We start from the raw sequence: 18,954 nt of genomic DNA on the forward strand, positions 1-18,954 counted from the left end.
GTTAATCGATTTTTCTTTTTCACCATACTCTGAGTAGCACCTTCAGAATAATTTTTAGGTGATAGTAGTTATTTTTCCAGGTTTCATATTAATTGGCAGTAAGTTACTATCTCGTTAGTGAATTTTTGCTAGGTTATGTTAAGATTAGATCTCAGTTCAAAATGCAGTGAGATCAGGAATCCAATGTTCAACCTGTAAAGGGAATTCACAGAGTAGGACAAGGAGCTACATTTAATCAATTAGGACTTTATCCCAAGTGGAGATTTTAAAGACAGTTAAGGCTTTTACCAACTCAACATCAGAGATATCTACTACTGTTACTAATTTAGCAACTCAACAAATAAAGATGTCTTCTACTGTGACTAATTTGTCTATAACTATTACTAATTTGGCAACCCAGCAATTGTAAATGTCTCAAAAGCAAATGGAGATATCTTAATCTGAAGTCTTAAATAAGATGGTTCAGCTTCAGAAAGCTCAATGGAAATTTCTGAAGGAACTATTGAGAATTAGTCAGTAGGTCCAATATTTATAAAGAGGAGGTGGGAACAGTTGTAGGCCAATTACTCAAGACAGGAAAAGATTTATCCTAAGTTTGTGGTTAACTTATGGAATACAAATTTCATGAGTACCAACTAAAATTCTCAACTCAATTAGATGACTGGGTGAAAGCAAAGGAACAGCAGACAACCCTCTGTATTAACAAGAGTATTAATGAAGCTGTAGAAAATCTCTCAATTGATAATTTACCTTTTTCACTGCAACTGAAATAGGACCTGGAAGGAGTAAGTGATCAGATAGGATCTGACATGCTGCAATGGAAGAATGAAGTATCCCAATCAGTAGAGATATAGCAAGAGTTCGTGGAGTGATAAAGGGAAACCTAGAGGAAGAGAGGCAATAGATCTCAATCCTCGAATCAGTGCATGGCAATGTCTATGCACATAATAAGCCTGGCAGTAGTTTAGATTCTGCACAGGCTGGTATCGCACCATCTAATGTGTATGCAAATAATCTGATGGAAGAGAAACTGTTAAAACATTGACAGTTCCAGACTTACTCACCCAATAAAATTTCTGTTAATCCAGATACATTTATTCAAGGATTTAGGGGTATAATACCCAGATCATTGACTGGACAACAAGAAGAAAGCTATGAGTCAGGATACATCCAAGGGGATGTAGCCTGTCGGCAGCTGACATAATGGATAAGCATGGAAATTACCATGAATTGGTAAGGAATTCCTTGCCAAATATTGGTCCAGAGGAATATTTAAACATCTTATCAAATAACTGTTCAGCTTGAAGCCTTTGTCATTCAAGACTGGTAGCTTGTGAAGGTATTTTGAAAAGTACCTGAATAAAGTAAGATACTGTAATGAACTGATAACGCATAAAGAGATCTTGTGAATTCTTAAAGCAAAATAACCCATGAAAATCCATGAGAAGCTGACACATTATCAGAATAGAACTAGAGGAGTTTATGTCTCTACTTGTCTCCATTGACCTTATACAAGAAGATATATGATCAAGGACAAGTCATGGAAATTTGCATGCACACTGAGTGAGTCAGCAGAACAGTTGTGCAAAAAATTGCAATGCACAAGAAATCACTGCTGGTGAACTAATGTCTAATCATTATAACAATGGACAATACGATGACCAGAGACTGAATGGCAATGGAAACAATTTCCATCAGAAATGAAGCAAACAAAATAAGCCAGTATGAATATTCAGTCCTGAATATATTTCCAGTGTCAACAACCAATGCTGGAATCACAATATGACACATCCACAACTGTTGACTGCTAATAACTGAAGGGAACAATTACCAGCAATTACTGAAGTCATTGATGAGATTACCCACTCTAATGAGCAACATTCATTAAACTAGACTCAACAAAATCATGCTCCTGAGGACAAGGCATGGATCTGAATAGGGGCTATGGGCCAAAGGTTCAGTTCTTTTGACAAAATGGCAGAAAGAATGTGACTGAGGAACTCTGTACAGGTGTAAATGATTGTAAGGGACGATATTCTTCAGTACCAATATCAGCAACATGTCCTCTGTAGAAGATATTCTAGCCAAGGTTGTGCTTGATGTAGGAGCATTCGGTAAATGCTGTATAAAGCAACTTCTCCTGGGAGGTATCACAAAGGACTCAGTTACCCACCTGTCCTATCCATAATTGTTAATTACAGGAGCAATCAACATGTGATCACAGAACATATGAATACAGGCAGTGTTGGAAATTAAAGTGGGATGTACAGTGATTAAATGCGTGTTCCTCCTAGTAAATGAACTGATGGTTGACTGTATTCTGGGACTTAAAATTATCCAAAATAAAGGTGTACAAATAAACTTCTCTTCAGGCAAGGTCAGTTTTCGGGTTGATGGCGCCATCACTCAAGTAGATTTGATAAGGGTAGAGAGTAACCAAGGTCAACACTGCCAAGGGGGAGGGATGCAATTAATAGTGAAGGAGAGCTGACCAACCTATAAGTCACAAGTAAATGATATAAACTTATTTGGATTCTCAGAACAAGTACAGTGCAAGTCAGCTGAGTTGAAGCACCTTACAATAGAACAAAGAAGACAGTTGTCTGAACTCCTAAACAAATATTATAGAGTGTTCTAAGTGAAACCTGTAATAGTACATGGATTTACATGCAATTTAGGCGTTTCCTCTCATTGCACATGCTGCCGTAGTTCCTATCCAATCCCTTGGAAGCAGTGACAAGCTGTTGATGAAGAGACACAAAGGATGCTTAAGTGGAATCTGACTGAACCTTCCAACGGTCCTTGTTGTAGTGTGCTCCTCTGGTAACAAAACCTGGAGGGTAGAAAGAAATGAATGGACAGAAAAGTTAACGGAGGTACCAAACGAAGAGGTAAATTGGGAAGTTAAAGTTAGAATGGCACTTATGAATAAGCAAGGAGATGGAAGAATGAGTATGACCAGGAAAAAAAGAGACTGTAAAGCTTCCACATAGGAGAAAAAGTGTTGCTGCATATACACCCCACATGCCCATAAGAAATGGCAAGTGCTGAACATTGGCCCATTTGGGATATCAAGAATACCACATCCAGGACCATATCTATTTGAGTACTCTGAGACACACAGAATGAAGGGGCTCTACTCACATCAAGACATCAAGAAGTATTACGCTTGACGCAAAAGTTAAAATGATTTGTCTGATGATAAGAGAAAAGATATATGTTGATGATGATGCCAGGCTGATATGTATATAAGGTGTAGTATAATCTTTCTTTTCCTTTTAATTTTGCTGCAATGGTTACATGTACCTGTGAACATGTGGCTTATAGAAATATCAACTATATTAGAAAAAGGATAGATTGCTACTCACTGTAAAGGTTACATGTTGAGGCGCAAACAGACACAATGAAAAGATTGTTGCACATTTAGCTTTTGGCTGAGGCCTTCTTAAGAAAAGAACACATTCATTCATAAAAGCAAACACACCTCATGTCTGACATCAGGACAGGTGTGGGTAGAAAAGGTCTGAACTGCCACAGATGGCAGGCTTGTGTATATGAGATGTGCTTGCTTGTATGAATGTGCATGTTTTTTCTTTTCTGAAGGAGGCTCTGGCCGAAAGTTAAATGTGTAACAGTCTTTTCATTGTGCCTGTCTGCAACTCACTTTGTCATCTTAATGGTGAGTGGCAATCTATCCTTTCCTAATATTGTTGATATTCTAGTCTGGAGTTTCCATTATATGATTTTATCTTACAGAAATGTCATTTGTACTTTTTGCATAAACATGTTTTACAAATATTTTCTTTCAGTCAGTAAGTAATTGAGAAACCGAATCATATGAAAAGATTTGTTTTGAATAATGATGGTTTTCAGTCTCTTGCAATGTGTCAGGGAGTCATGTGAATGGTAAGGATGAAATGGGATTAGTGTTATCCCATTTAATCTATTTAATATGACTTCCTAGCATTAAGATTTCTGTGTTCAAACACACTTCTTTGAATTCTCAAATTATGGCTAATTCACACGCAACTGACCACTGAGGTATACCATTGACAAGACAGATTAACTTACTCCCTTTGGAGCATTTTATGAAATGAGTCTGAATTTATGTACATGTTGAGAAGCTAGATCAAGCTGGCACAGGCAGTGAGTTCTGACGTCTTTGATCTGTGTTCTGCACTTACAGTGTATGATCCTTCTCGAAGCCAGTTACCAAGCTTGTGATTTTCAGTTGTGATGTGATCTATTTTGATGAACTAACTGGTTCCTGACCCAAATTAAGTCAGATTCATATGTAGCAGTTATATCAGTTATAATCTAATGTCGAGTGGCACCACTTATGAGTGTCCGAAGTGAGGCAGACGAAGTCATCTTTTGCTGGTGGCCGAATGGCTGAGAAGTATGACCCCAAATCGTTCCCCTCCATAGTTAAACCATGGGAGGAACATAGGTCCACAGAAACAAGAGAGCCATATTTGCCTCAATATTTAATTTGCAGAAGAACTGATGTGGACTCCTCTCAGGCTACAAAGCCTCTTATTTGTTGTTGACAACCTGGAGGATATGTTTGGGGAAGTGACCTCACTGTGTATCATGAAAATGAGTCAGTCCTGATTAAGACAGCATCCCCAGCCAGTCATGGGCAATGCTCATCTGTGACAAGCTGGGTGATATTTCCATTTTGATCACTCCTCATAGAAGCCTAAAAATGGTCCAGGGGATTATTTTTCATTGAGACATTCTATTGCTGTTTGATAACGAGCTACGTGCATTTATAGGGTTGGTACCAGCACCTTTATCTTGGCCTTCAAGGGCGATTCATTACCTGAAAAGGTCAAGGTGATGGTACACCGATGTGACGTCAAATCTTAGGTCCCTTCCCCTTTGCTGTGTTTTAAGTGCTGGAAATTCGGGTGCATGTCTTCCCGGTGTCCCTCCTCCCACCTGTGTCAGGTGTGGAGAGCACCACTCCCCCCTGCTCGCCAGACTACATGGTTCTTCGAAAGGAGAGGAAAATTATATAATACAAGGCCATGGACAGGCTGACTTACCAAGAGGCTAAAAATAAATATGACCACTTGAACCCTGTTTGAATGACATACTTCTATGCTGCAGCTACAATGACGTTGCTGTCACTGGCGATGATAGCCCTTATTCTATGCCTCCTACAGTAGACCCTTAGGGCCGCCTGACTACATTCGCCCCCCCCCCCCCCCCCACTTGGTGGTTGGGGCACTTCTTCTTCTCTTCTGCTGTTCCAAAAGCACATAATTTGGAACAATGCCCCCCCCCCTTTCTCCTCCCAAATGCCGGGGTCACGGTCCCCTACTCCCAGCTGGAAAAGCAACAGCCTCCTATGGCTCCTCTAGCATGAAAGGGGTTCTTTGGGACTCTACTTTCCAAGGCCTCTTCCTCGTGCAAGAGTGGACACCAGCCAGTGGCTGAAGGGCCCACAGGCTGCCAGTTGAAGGTCTTCATGCTCTTCATATGTACCTGAAGCTACTTCAGAGAAGCCCTCCCAGCAAGCCCCTAAAGAGGAGCAAGAGGGCAAACAGATGAAGAATAAATCTGGGAAGAAACAAGAAACTCCAGAGGCCCCTATGCCACCACTCCCTACCAGTTCCAAGTTTAAGGATGAGGTGGAGATTCTGGCATCCCCCAAGGACCTAAATCTAGCCGACACCTCAACAGTGATAGTAATAGATACAAGCAACCGTGGCATTGGTAACCCTGTGGCATAAACTGTCTCCTTTGTCCTTTCATGCCTTCCCAGATTACAGAAATTGTCATCCTCCAGTGGAATTATAGCAGTTTTTTCCACCACCTGGCTAAGCTATGACAGCTCTTAAGCATTACACCTGCTTTCAGCATTGCCCTTCAGGAAACCTGGTTTCCAGCAGTGTAGACCCCCCACCTTTCATGGTTATTGAGGGTATTACAAAAACTGTAATGATTACAACAAGGTGTGAGGTCCTTACCTCTGTATATAGTGAAGATGTGCCCCTCAATACAACTTTAGAAACTGTGTCTGTCAGGTTGAGGACAATACAGGAAATTACCATCTGCAATGTCTATCTTCCCCTAAAAGGTGAAGTACCACAAAATGTATTGGCTGCACTAATTTCTCAACTCCCCCCACACTTCCTACTGATTTCAATGTCAATAACACTTTGTGGAAAGCAACCAAGATTACTGGCTGTGGTAATGATTTCTAGAATTTTCTAACACCACTCAACCTTTGCCTCATTTCACTGTGGCACATGGCGCATACTCGGCCACTGATTCCTCAGTGCAATGCACTGGCTTTCTAGCATCTATCCACTGGAGAGCTTATGACGAAATGTGTGATAGTGACAATTTTCCACTCTTCCTGTCCCTCCCCCAGCGTCACTGGCCTGGACACTTGCTCAGATGGGCTCTTACCAAGGCTGACTGGGGCACATTCACCTCTGCTACCACTGTTGGATCTCCCTTGCATGGCAACATCAATGTGGTGATACAGAATATTACTATGACCATAGTTTCTGCAGCTGTATCAGCAGTCCCATGTTCCTCAGGTTGTCCCTGGTGGAAGACAGTGCTGTGGTTGTCAGTGAAAATCGCTGCAGCGATTAGGGAACATAGGTGGGCCCTACAACGTTGTAAGTGGCAGTCATGAATGGAGAATCTCATTGCCTTCAAACGACTCTGTGCCGGGGTCCACCAATTAATCAAAAGACGGAAGCCAGAATTCTGAGAATGGTATGTCTCCACCATTGGAGCATGAACCTCTCCTTCCCAGATTTGGACTAAGATGATATGCGTTTACAGATATCAGACCCCTGCAGGTATAAAAACCTGGCATTTCCAAATATGGAGCTGTATATACCGACCCATACACAATTGCAGAGCATTTTGCTGAGCATTGTGCTTGAACCTCTGCATCTTAGAATTACCATCCAGCTGCCTTTTGTACCCCCAAATCTGCGGGTGGAACAGCAACACCTATCTTTTACTACATGCCACCCTGAGCCATATAATGCTCCATTCAGTGAGTGGGAATTTCTTAGTGCCCTGGCATATTGTCCTGACACAATCCCTGGGCCAGACCACATCCTTGATGTCTTCAGCCATCTCTGGAACGATGGCGAATTCCTGTCACAGGGGCAATAAAGTGTCATCGTTCCAGTGCTAAAAACTGGTAAGACCCGCTAGATATGGATAGCTATCGTCCCATTAGCCTCACCAACACACTGTGCAAGCTGCTCAAATGTATGGTGAGCCAGTGGTAAATGGCCTTTTGCCTGCATCATCACCTTACTGCCATCTTTTTTGACCTGTTGAGACCCTATGACACCACTTGGCAACACCACATCCTCGCTGCATTACATGAGTTGGGGTTCTGCGACCTGCTCCGCCTTTTTATACAGAACTTTTTGTCACTCTGCAATTTCAGAGTTCAAGTCAGTGCTTCGCACAGTCCCCCCCCCCCCCCCACATCCAAGAGAATGTGGTCCTGTAGGGCTTTGTACTGAGCGTCCCTCTCTTTATAATGGCCATTAATGTTCTTGCAGCAGCTGTGGAGTCCTCAGTATCACCCTTCTTATATGCTGACGATTTTTGCTTTTCTATTTGCTCATCTATTATTGGTGTGACTGAATGTCAGCTGCAGGGTGCCATATGAAAGACACAGCCATGGGCCCTTACCCATGGCTTTTAGTTTTCAGGCCGCCAAGACTTACGGCATGCACTTCTGTCACAGTTGTACAGTTCACCTACACCCACAGCTTTTTCTTGATGACCATCTCTTTATTGTAGTGGACTCTTATCACATTTTAGGACTGGTTTTTGATGCCCACTTAACTTGGCTTCCTCATCTTCAAAGTGCTGGCAGCATCTTAACATTCTTTTCTGCCTGAGTCACACTGAATGGGATGCATATCAAAGCCCTTGTACAGCCCCTTCTTGACTAGGGGAGTCTGGAGGAAGGTTCAGCATCACCCTCAGCATTGCAGATGCTGGACCCTATACACTGCTGTGGGGTTCAACTTGCGATGGGAGCTTTCGAAATGAGCCCTATGAACAGCCTACTCATGGATGGTGGGGTTCATCCATTGCAGATCCAGTGACAACAACTGCTTACCAATTATACTGCACACATTCACAGCTTACCTCAACATCCAAATCACCATCTACTTTCCTCCTACCATGATGATCGATCTCCTGCAATAGTGGCCCAGGTCTGGGATTACAATTGCAGTCCATATCCGGGCCCTTCTCACTGAACTCAAGTTTTTCCTCTACAACATCTCTTCCAGGTCCACTCACATACACCTCCATGGTGCCTACCTCAACCACAGCTTCGTCTGGGCCTATCACAAGTCCCAAAAGACTCTGTTCATCCTGTGGCTCTCCACTGCCTCTTTCTCACTCTTCTTGACATGTCCCAGGTTTCAGAGGTAGTTTACATGGATGGCTCGATGGTTGATGGTCACGCTGGGTTGACTTACGCTCATGCAGCACATACTGACTTGTTCTCTTTGCCAGATGCGTACAGTATTTTCACACCAGAGCTGGTGGCTTTCTCTCGCACTCTTCAGCGTATCCATTCCCATGCTGGGGAGTCCTTCCTCATTTGTAGCAACTCCTTGAGCACCTTACATGCTCTCAACCAGTGCTATCCTCACCATCCTTTGGTAATGGCCATCCAAGAGTCTGTTTATCAAACAACATGGGTGGTCAGTGGTGTTCGTGTGGACCTCTGGACATGTTGGAATCCTGGGAAATGAACTTGCTGACAGGCTAGCCATGGAGGCTTCTCTCAAACTGAGTCTGGAAACTGGCAAACCAGAATTTGATTTTCTATCAGTATTATGCCTCAAATTTTTAGTGCTCTGGAATACAGAATGATGTTCCTTGACTTTGCAAATAAATTATGAGTGATAAAGGAGGTGACACCTACATTGTGAGGACCTACCTCAGTGTCGGTGTGGTTCACATTTGACAGTGGTCCACATCTTGTTGGACTGTCCAAATTTAGCAGCCCTGAGGTGGACTTTTAATTTCCCAGATGCGCTTCCTTTGATTTTTGGTGTCAATGCCTTAACAGCTAACGTAAAAGTTTTAACTGTGAATGAGGTTTTTATCATTCTATTTAATTTCAGGCAATAGGATTCTTTTAGGGTATGGTTTTAATCTGAGACCTGTGTGACTAAGGGAAAAGGGACTGATAACCTTGCAGTTTAATCCCTTTAATCTACAAACTATCCAACCAACCAACTTACAAGTGTGAAGTCATCACAAATTATAATTACCAACAATGAACTTATGATGGAGTGCTGTGAGGCATTATGATAAACACTATCCAGTTAATGAAATTATGCATTTGCAGTGCCATGAGTAAATACAGGTGTGTGGAAACAAAACTTCAGCTCGTGCAATAATTGTGATAGTCACCGATAACTACATGGGTGTAGCTATATGACAGAGGTATGACATTGTCAGTGTTCCAAGGACAACAAGAGATTGTTGATCAGGTTATCTCCGGTTTACAAGTGATAAATCATGGAACATTGGTGTTCTTTTAAAAGGTTACCAGATATGAAAGCAGAGCTACACTTTTTATAACACGCTACTTCCTAATCTAACCATTCAGATCAGATACAAAATGGTCAAATCATAAGTGCTTATCCCATTCTTTTATAGGAAATTAACCTTTAAAAAGTACTTATATATGCATGAACTCTTCCATGTTCTCACATCACATTGTAAGTGTGGTGCTATGAGCTCTGATCCCAGTATCTTCCTGTCTGAGAATCATCCTTGGTCTGATGTCAAGGACTTTCTTCATCTCCCCATTTAGGTCTTCAGCCAAACTTCAATGTACTGTTTAAGTATGTAATAAATCAAATGAATCAAATGGACCACATGATGTTGTGCCAATGCCCCCTTCAGTGTATTACTAAACCAGATGCTTTATTTTCGTGTGCCAGTGTTGACCCATTTGGCTCCACCAAGAATATTCACAAAACTTAATGCAAAATTAACACACTTTGTTGCAACCAAATGTACAAAATGATTTCCTCTCAACATACAACAACATATTATTATCTATTTGCTGCAAAGAACCTGAAACAACTTTATATGACTGTGCATGAATGTCATTCCTGATTAACACCTTTGTAAATTACTGAATGGGAAACATTGTTGAGTGAGCTTTGTTCCAGGTTTTACTTGGAACTCTTGCCTGAATGGCACATTCTTTGTAAATAAATGGCAATGGCCATACTAATCACTTAATATGCTATGAAAGCAATTAGTAAACATAATTTTCAACCTTGTTTATAAAATGGTAGCACTTTATTACTAGCTACCTAGTAAGCTGCAAATATTGTCGTAAGCAGTCAATCGTGCCCTTTAGAAATCATTACAAACAAAACATGTTTTTGAACATGACACAGTCCTTAGAGCATGCAAAATGTTCCTAAAACAAAATTTCACTGCCACGAGGGACCATACAGTATATCATAACTGTGTTGCTGTCATTTGCATATATGAAAAAGGAAATTCTGATTTCTGTAATCGTGCCCTTTAGAAATCATTACAAATAAAACATGCTTTTGAACATGACACAGTCCTTAGTGGATGCAAAATGTTCCTAAAACAAAATTTCACTGCCACGAGGGACCATATAGTATATCATAATTGTGTTGGTGTCATTTGCATTTCTCAAGAACTGCAAGAAAATAGTAAATCAATGACAGTCACAGGCATGGTTAAACCAGGTGCTGGTTTCAAAGAAGTGACGGAAAACATCGTAAAATATAACTATGACAAGCAGGACAGTGTTGTAATCTGCACAGGAGCTAAAGACATTTACGAAAACTATGCTATGAAAATGTATAAACAGCTCTTGAGTGTTTTGCTAGTACTGTCAAATACAAACATTTTACTGATGAACTTTACCCACAGGCACGATTTACCTGAATGGTCATGTGTGAATAAGGAAATTCACAGAATTAATGCGAAACTTAAAAGTAGTTGTAGGCTATTCAGCAATGTGAAATTAATTGACTCAAGCACACTTGACAGAGAATGTTTTACGAAACATGGGCTTCACCTTAACAGAAATGGAAAGGCCAGGTTAGGAAACTTAATAAGGGAAGCAACTAAATGCAATTATGAAGTGACAGCCACTGAACTGGGATGGTATAAATCTCCAATAGCAGAAACACCAGCAAAAACAGGAGCAGCACGCAAATGGACCATCCAAAAAACAGTAGCAACAGAGAAACCTACTACTGAACCAACAGCACGAAGAATCCTGTCAGCACCACCACCACATCCACTACCATTACCACCACCACCACCTCCGGCCACAGAAGCACCAGCAGCAACAACAGCAGCAGCAACTGAACCAACAACAACAGTAGCAGCAGCAATAAAACCATCAACAACAGCTGCAGCAACACAACACTGTCTAAGGAGGAGTCAAAGACAAGGTACATCTACATCATTAAATAAAGATTTTTTATGGCTTCAGACAAAGAAATGGAAAAGATTGTGACAAATCAGCAAGAAAATTTGCAGATAAGTCACAACTACTATGGAAAAAGCAGCACATTACCAGGTAATGACAAAAGAAAAAAATACTTGCAAAACAGTCAGGATAATGTGTCAGAATATTCAATGCCTCAGAAACAAAGTACTAGATCTAGAAGTAGCTTTAAATAATCTTGCTGATGTCTCTTGTATTTGTTTATCTGAACACTGGTGCAAGGCTAGTGAATTAAGTCTCATAAATATAAGCAAGTTTAATTTAGCAACACATTATTGCCAAAGTGTTTTTAAAAATGGTGGGGTATGCATTTACTCTAGAGTAGGACTGCAGTTCAAAGTGAAAACAAAATTGGACCATCTAAATATAGAAAAACATTTTGAATCATGTGCCATAGAGATAAAAACTGAGGAGAAGAGTGAAAAACTAGTTGTCATTACAGTAAATAGATCTCCACTGGGTGACAAAAACATATTCTTCAAAAAATTAGAAGCAGCATTAAACACTTTTTATAGTAATGAAGTGAAATTATTTTTATGTGGAGATTTTAATATTAACCTGTTAATTGAAAGTGATGAAAAAAGACAGCTTTTGAGTATACTCAGCAGCTTCCACATGAAACCACTCTTTACAGATGCCACCAGAATAAAATAACAGAACTGTCATCTTCTCTTTTAGACAATATTTTCTCAAATATGGAGAATGGTATCACTGAGCCACTAAACGTAAACTTAGGTCTTTTGGATCACAATACACTATTAACATACATAAATTACTCTATCCCCAAGTCAGTAAAATATAAGTGGGGATACAAAAGGCACTTCTATACAGAAAAAGTAAATACTTTCATCCAGTTGTTAGCTAATGAAACCTGGGATGATGTCTTTGCACAAACTACAACCGAGGAATCTTGCAATGCTTTTTCTAGTACATTCATGTCCCTATTTGAGATGTGTTTCCCAAAAAAGCTCACAAAGATCAATGTCATGCCTAGGAACACAAGCCAGTGGATAACGCCTGCTATTAGATTATCTAGTCAAACACTAAAACATATCAGTCAACTCAAAAAAGATAACAAAGATGAACACTTCACCGATTATGTTAAGACATACAAGAAAATTTACAGGAAGGTGATAAAAAAAGCCAAGACAATGCACAATGACAGTGTAATTGCTGGGTCAGCAAACAAATCAAAAGCTATGCGGAATGTAGTAAAAAAAGAAATAGGCCCAAGCAAAAATGTTAGAAATCCAGATGACTTTGTTTTAAAAGATGATCAAGATGAGCTAGTCAGAAATCGTACTTTAGCAAATTATGTTAATGACTACTTCATAAATAGTCCAATCAATCTGCATAAAAATTGTCCTAAGATTAGTAGAACATCAATCCCAGAAGAACAAAGTGTTAATTCATTATTGCTACCTCCCACAAACAAATTGGAAGTTAATCAAATAATAAAAACAATGAAGAATAAAATGTCCTCAGGGATTGACGAGATACCTTGCTCAGTCATGATGAGATGTGATAGTGTCATATCAGACCCACTCTCACACATCATAAACATATCATTTTCAGAAGGTGTCTTTCCACAACGATTAAAAATTGCAAAAGTAAAACCATTGTATAAAAAGGGCAATATACATGAAGTGGGAAACTAAAGACCAATAGCTTTATTATCGGTATTTTCAAAAGTAATAGAGACAGTCATGAAAAACAGAATTACAAATTACCTTGAGAAATTCAATCTATTGTCTGTAAACCAACACGGCTTCCGCAAAGGAATGAGTACAGAGTCAGCCATCACCCAATTCATTGAAAATATTGTAACGTGGCTAGATAAGAACAACAGTACAGTAGGAATAAATTTGGACCTCTCAAAGGCATTCGATACTGTCCAACATGATATCCTGCTAGACAAATTAGAATATGTCGGTATACGAGGAGTAGCTAAAAAGTGGTTTCAGTCATATCTCCATAATAGGAAACAGGTAGTAGAAATTGCAACAACAAACAGTAAAAACCAAAATATTGTTTACAGATCGGATATTCAGACTGTGCCAATAGGGGTACCGCAGGGGTGTGTTCTAGGACCTCTCCTATTTCTTCTTTACATAAATGATATCAAGATTCCAGTAAATGGTACTCATATAACCCTGTTTGCGGATGACACAAACATTGTAGTAACTGACATAAACTGGGTATTGCCAACATCTGCAACCAGAGTTATAGAATATTTACAAAATTGGTTTGAAGTGAACAAATTAACCATAAATATCTCTAAAACTAATTATATCCATTACAGGAAAGCAAAGTCACACTCTGATCTAGATCTCAGAATACAAAATAAAGAAATTGTGAGAGTTGCTACCACAAAATTCTTAGGTGTACATATAGATGAAAATTTAGACTGGAAATCCCATATCCTGTATCTCTCACATAAGTTAAGCTCTGCTTGCTTTGCTTTACGCGTTATTAGCTTTGTATGTAGTAGGGAATGTAGCAGAGCTGTTTACTTTGCTTATATACATTCTGCTATTACCTATGGCCTCATCTTCTGGGGTCATAGTAAGAAAAATCTCAAAACCATCTTCACTCTACAAAAACAAGCTGTTAGAATAATTACCAACAGTTCAAGGCTAACTCTTTCAAAGCAATTATTTAAACAGCTGAATACTCTACCCCTACCGTGCCTCTATATACAGAAAAGCGTAATTAATGTAAAATGAAATATTAACAATTTCCAATCCAACTCGGATCTACATACTTACAACACAAGAAAGTGCAATGACATTCATATAAAAAGAGTTAACAAGGCTTTGGCGCAGAAACAAACAAACATACAAGGAAGTAGATTGTATAACAAACTACCGGTAAAGATAAAAATAAAAAAATTATCTTCATTTAAAGACGCAGTATTCAAATTTTTAATGACCAACTGCTATTATAGTGTAAAAGAATACCTGGAATAGCTCCATACTAAACAATTATATTTATGTACTCTGTGCCAATAGTAATTTTTATCTGACTGTTGCTGTGATCTAAATAAATAATATGTACAAAAGTGCTAGAATTGTATGTTATATCTAAATATCAACTGTGTATTCCATGTAAAAAGTCTTTCTCATACATGAATGTAAATAATCAAAGTTGTACATGCTATTTCAATGTGGTCTCATAATACGTAGTCTACTATGCACATCTGTATTTTGTATAGTATTGTTCACCCTATATGTGTGTATATATATATACTATGTATTTTTTTGACGAAATCCATGCAATGTAAATTGTCTCTGGATGAATAAACTACTACTACTACTACTACTACTATGAAAAAGGAAATTCTGATTTCTGTGACATGTACACAGAATCAGTGACCTTCTGTATTTTCGAACAGTTTGTACTTGTTGTAAGGCAAGAAATATAAATCAACTGTGAAAGAGGTTTAGACACTTTGAACTCTAGAGCTACATTGTGGAAAGAAAATTTCCCTGCTATGTTAATCTGGTGAAGAGACTCACATTTTTGTCTTGAAATCTGATGAAAAAGTATGCATATTGATGTTAGTCTCAATGTTTTTAATAAGGGTATTGTTTCCAGCAGCCATTAAAGGTTGTCTTAAGTTAATTCAGTTTCAGTGATGCAAATGGTGTGAAGGATATATTTTCTTACTGAAAATGTCATAAAGCAGTTTATTTCTTTAAAAAGTGATTGATTTAAAATTGTGGCTATGGAGTACACCCATAAAATCTGCTTACATGGTGATTTACTCTTTTGGGAATATTATTTTCCCATTTTCTGATTTATGAAATCCTATGGTGCCATAAAGGTAATCCAAATCTCATCACAGAACTGTACTTGGACCTATACAAACTCTGCTGATTCTATGAGGACAGTTAAAGGATATTTCTAGGTTACAGGTAACTGAGAAAATTTTGGCTGAGTTGCTGCAGGTCTACAAGACCCTCAGAACCTAGCACAGTGATTTCTAGCAACTTTTGATATCTGTTAGCTTCAACAAAAGCAGTTTATAAATATAAAGAAACACTTAATTAATAAACTAAACTTTAAATAAACTCTAATCAAGCTGTAACAAAAAATGTTTAAATAAATAATAAGATTTTGTTAAATATTTTACTTTAGTCACTTCAGTGCTTAATTCAAAGATCTTCACATGTCTGTACAAGTTATAATGATACTGATAAAACCATTTTTAACACAAGATATTGTCTGACAACTTATAATTTTTGTACATCACCTAGTAGATATATTATTTTAATACCTTCTACTACTTTTCCAGTTAGTGTACATTTTCCTCTTTTGGTTAGCTTCTTTCGTTTTCTCTTTCCGAGCGGTTCCCCATTACTTTTTCACCCTTTTCCTTTCCCTGAGTCCTTTTGGGAATTGTTTTAACTTGAGTCTTGTTTGCATGAGGAAAAAGAGATGGATGACCCTGTAGTTTGGTCTCTTTACACCCCAAACCAACCAATCAAATGGTTATGTGGTTTTCACATTTTCTAAAAGCTGGACAGCCAGGAAATGTCAGAAATGTATGACATTACTGAGTGTCTCAGGAAGCTTATGGAACCTACAGAAATGAAACAGCACTCCAGAAGGCAGCGCACAGTGTGCAGCTGTGTATGTGATGCAATGGAAAGAAAATGTATAGAGGGTTCATTGTGCATTGCATTGTTTGCTACATGTCCCCTGTTTACTACCTGTGTCTGTGTTTGTTGCACTACCAGCTGCAGTAAGACTGACATTCTGAGTAATAAATATGACATTTGATATTTAACATGGTCTCATACCAAAAGGAAAATTCTCTCAAGTAAGCTATAAAATTGTGAGACATAGTTGCTGCTCAGTACTTACCTTCAAGAGAAGTGACAGATAATGTGTCATAGTAACTTGCAGGGTGACTTCCCTATAGCATTTATCATAAATAATAAAATTCTATTACAAATATTTTCTGGTTCATCTTCCATTAGAATTTACTTGGTGCTCTTGACTTAGCCAATGTTTTCTTCCCATATTTACATAATTTTTCTCATTCTATTTTTTTCCTTATTCTCCACCACATCTCTTAGTATTGTTTACCACTGTTGCTGTTATTAACTTAAAGTAGTTAGTTTCATATCAAAAAATAAAGGCAAATATTTGTTGTTTTATGTTTTATAGGTGATTAAATGTGTTCCACTGAAAGAAATGTAAGATTATGTTTAAAAAATTAATTTTAAACAGCATGGAAGTAAGTAATACAGTAATATATGTAGAATGAGGTTTCCAGATATATTTGTCTCATGAAGGGTCTTTACATTTAGGCCAAATTGTTGTTAAACTTTTGATCTGCAATTACCTAAGAATATCATACTCTAATTCTTTTCATGTCATTGAAAATTATATTTTCTGGAATTATTTGCAACTGTGTTGTTGAAAATAGAAAATTCTAGTTTGTTTTGGGAATTCTGTATTTGTGAAACATTTCTTGATGACATACACAGCTTCACTGATGTCCTCCATTTATTACACCTGAACAGTTCTTAGTCATTTTAGTTTGAACATATGGTGTACTCATTGTACTGATTTTTATTTTCGACTAGTGTCTGTCTATTTCACACTTATTTACCTATAAATACACTTTCAGTCCTTTAGCTTTTGTAAATAAACAATGTGTCACATTGTGGAAAGTTGCATTTAATATTTTAGTGTTAGATATCATCATTTTGCCTAACATGTTCCTTGTGATTTCACAAAGATTGTTTCATGAGAAAAGTTCCATCAGCCATGGACTGACAGTCTCATTGAACTTTAAGAGTTTTCATTTCTTGTTCATGTGGTATTAAAGTGTTTCCCACAGTTTCAGTACTGTATAGAAAGCACTCACTGCTTGCATCTACTTCACTGAAATGGGCTCAGATTTCTCAGCAACCCAGAAGGTACCTCCATCTTTAGCAACTGTACATCTGTGAAAAAAAAATTATCAATAAGACAAAGGATACAAACAGGTTAACATTGATACACTTTGGTTTATAATATCATTAAAGACTAATTTACAATCAATAACTTCAGAACTATTGAGATGATCTGAGCTGATATTTTGTAAACATGCAGATTACTTAATTAAAATAAGCATCCCATTAATTTTCTTAATCCACTGAAGAGCACCAGTATCCTGTATGGCTGGGAAAAGCAGAGAGGTCAGTTACTGTCTTTTATGGACTGTAAGTCCCTATGGGCTGCAAAACTCACGTCAATTTTTAAGCACTTTTTTTAAAAAAAATTTACCATTCTTATCAATAGATTGCAAAGCCAGACTAAAAAAAAATTCTTAGTTTATAAAACTGAACTGATCTTTAAAATGCCTGAAAATTATTATCTGAACTTTCTTCTTCTTCTTCTTATCTTCAACATCACTGTTGTCCTCTTCATATGTAAGATGGTCTTCACTGGCATCAAGAGCACCGCTTATGTTGCAGTTCTTGAAAGATTTAGCAATAATGTCTCCTCTCTCTCTAGACCATGACTGTTTTATCCACTGACACACTTGTTTGATTGAAGGTCGTTTTAAAGCTCCCTGCAGTGTGAATTCATGTTGGATTTCATATTTCATGCATTTGTTCCATTCCTCTTTCATATACTCTTTACATGATTTATTTATCAAGACATCAAGAGTTTGCAATTGTGAAGTAAGTCCTCCCAAAATCTCTGTCACATAATTTTTCAAATGATTACTAAATTGATCTAACACAAGAAGAGAATTCTTCTTCAATAAAGCATCTTTCCTTCTCTCCCACACTCTGTTAATCCAAAATTTCATACCAGCCTGATCCATTCAACTCTTGTCACATAGTGAACAACAACATCTGGCGGTGTTTCAGAAGGTTTTTTGCATTGTTTTGCCATTGAAAATTATCATTGGATTAAGTTTAGCACCATCAGCACAACGTGAAAGGACCACAGTGTAGTGCACTTTTTCGTGTCAACTTGTTTTCATAGTTACAATTTCAGCACCTTTCTGTTAATCAGCATGTAAAATTTTAGAGAAGTTTCATTGATTTTCACTATATGGATAATTCCACACTGGTTTCCTTTCAATGTTGAATAATAATGCAATGAAAGATAATATTTTCTCTTCATACTCTTGTGGCATTTCCTGAGATACTTTCGTTTTGATTTGCATGCTAAGTCCACGACACTTCATAAACCTTTAGCACCAACCATCTCCACCCTTAAAGTCTGTTAAGTTCCACTGTAGTACCAGCTTCTGAGTGTGTATTTGAATCATTCTTGTATTAGTTCCAGTGCCATTTTGATGGTGTCCTTGAATCCATTTCAATATGTCTTCTTCTAGTTTGGCCATTTTGCAGTCAGTTCTCCATTTGCACATTTAGTCTTCTTCATTTCTTTCAGTTCTTCATTGT

At 38.1% G+C, this 18,954-nt stretch overlaps 1 protein-coding gene across 1 annotated transcript in view; it reads right to left on the reverse strand.

The window, feature by feature from the left end:
- Positions 1 to 16,983: 16,983 nt before the first annotated feature.
- The window catches only part of LOC124595612 (putative defense protein Hdd11), a 49,944-nt gene continuing 47,973 nt past the window's right edge, over positions 16,984 to 18,954 (reverse strand). The window contains exon 4 of the mRNA XM_047134430.1: positions 16,984 to 17,496. Within this exon, the coding sequence (XP_046990386.1) occupies positions 17,427 to 17,496 (70 nt within the window). The 3' untranslated portion in view covers positions 16,984 to 17,426. The remainder of the gene's footprint in view (positions 17,497 to 18,954) is intronic.

The sequence above is a fragment of the Schistocerca americana genome, chromosome 2 (genome assembly GCF_021461395.2).
Source record: "Schistocerca americana isolate TAMUIC-IGC-003095 chromosome 2, iqSchAmer2.1, whole genome shotgun sequence".
Lineage (NCBI taxonomy): Eukaryota > Metazoa > Arthropoda > Insecta > Orthoptera > Acrididae > Schistocerca > Schistocerca americana.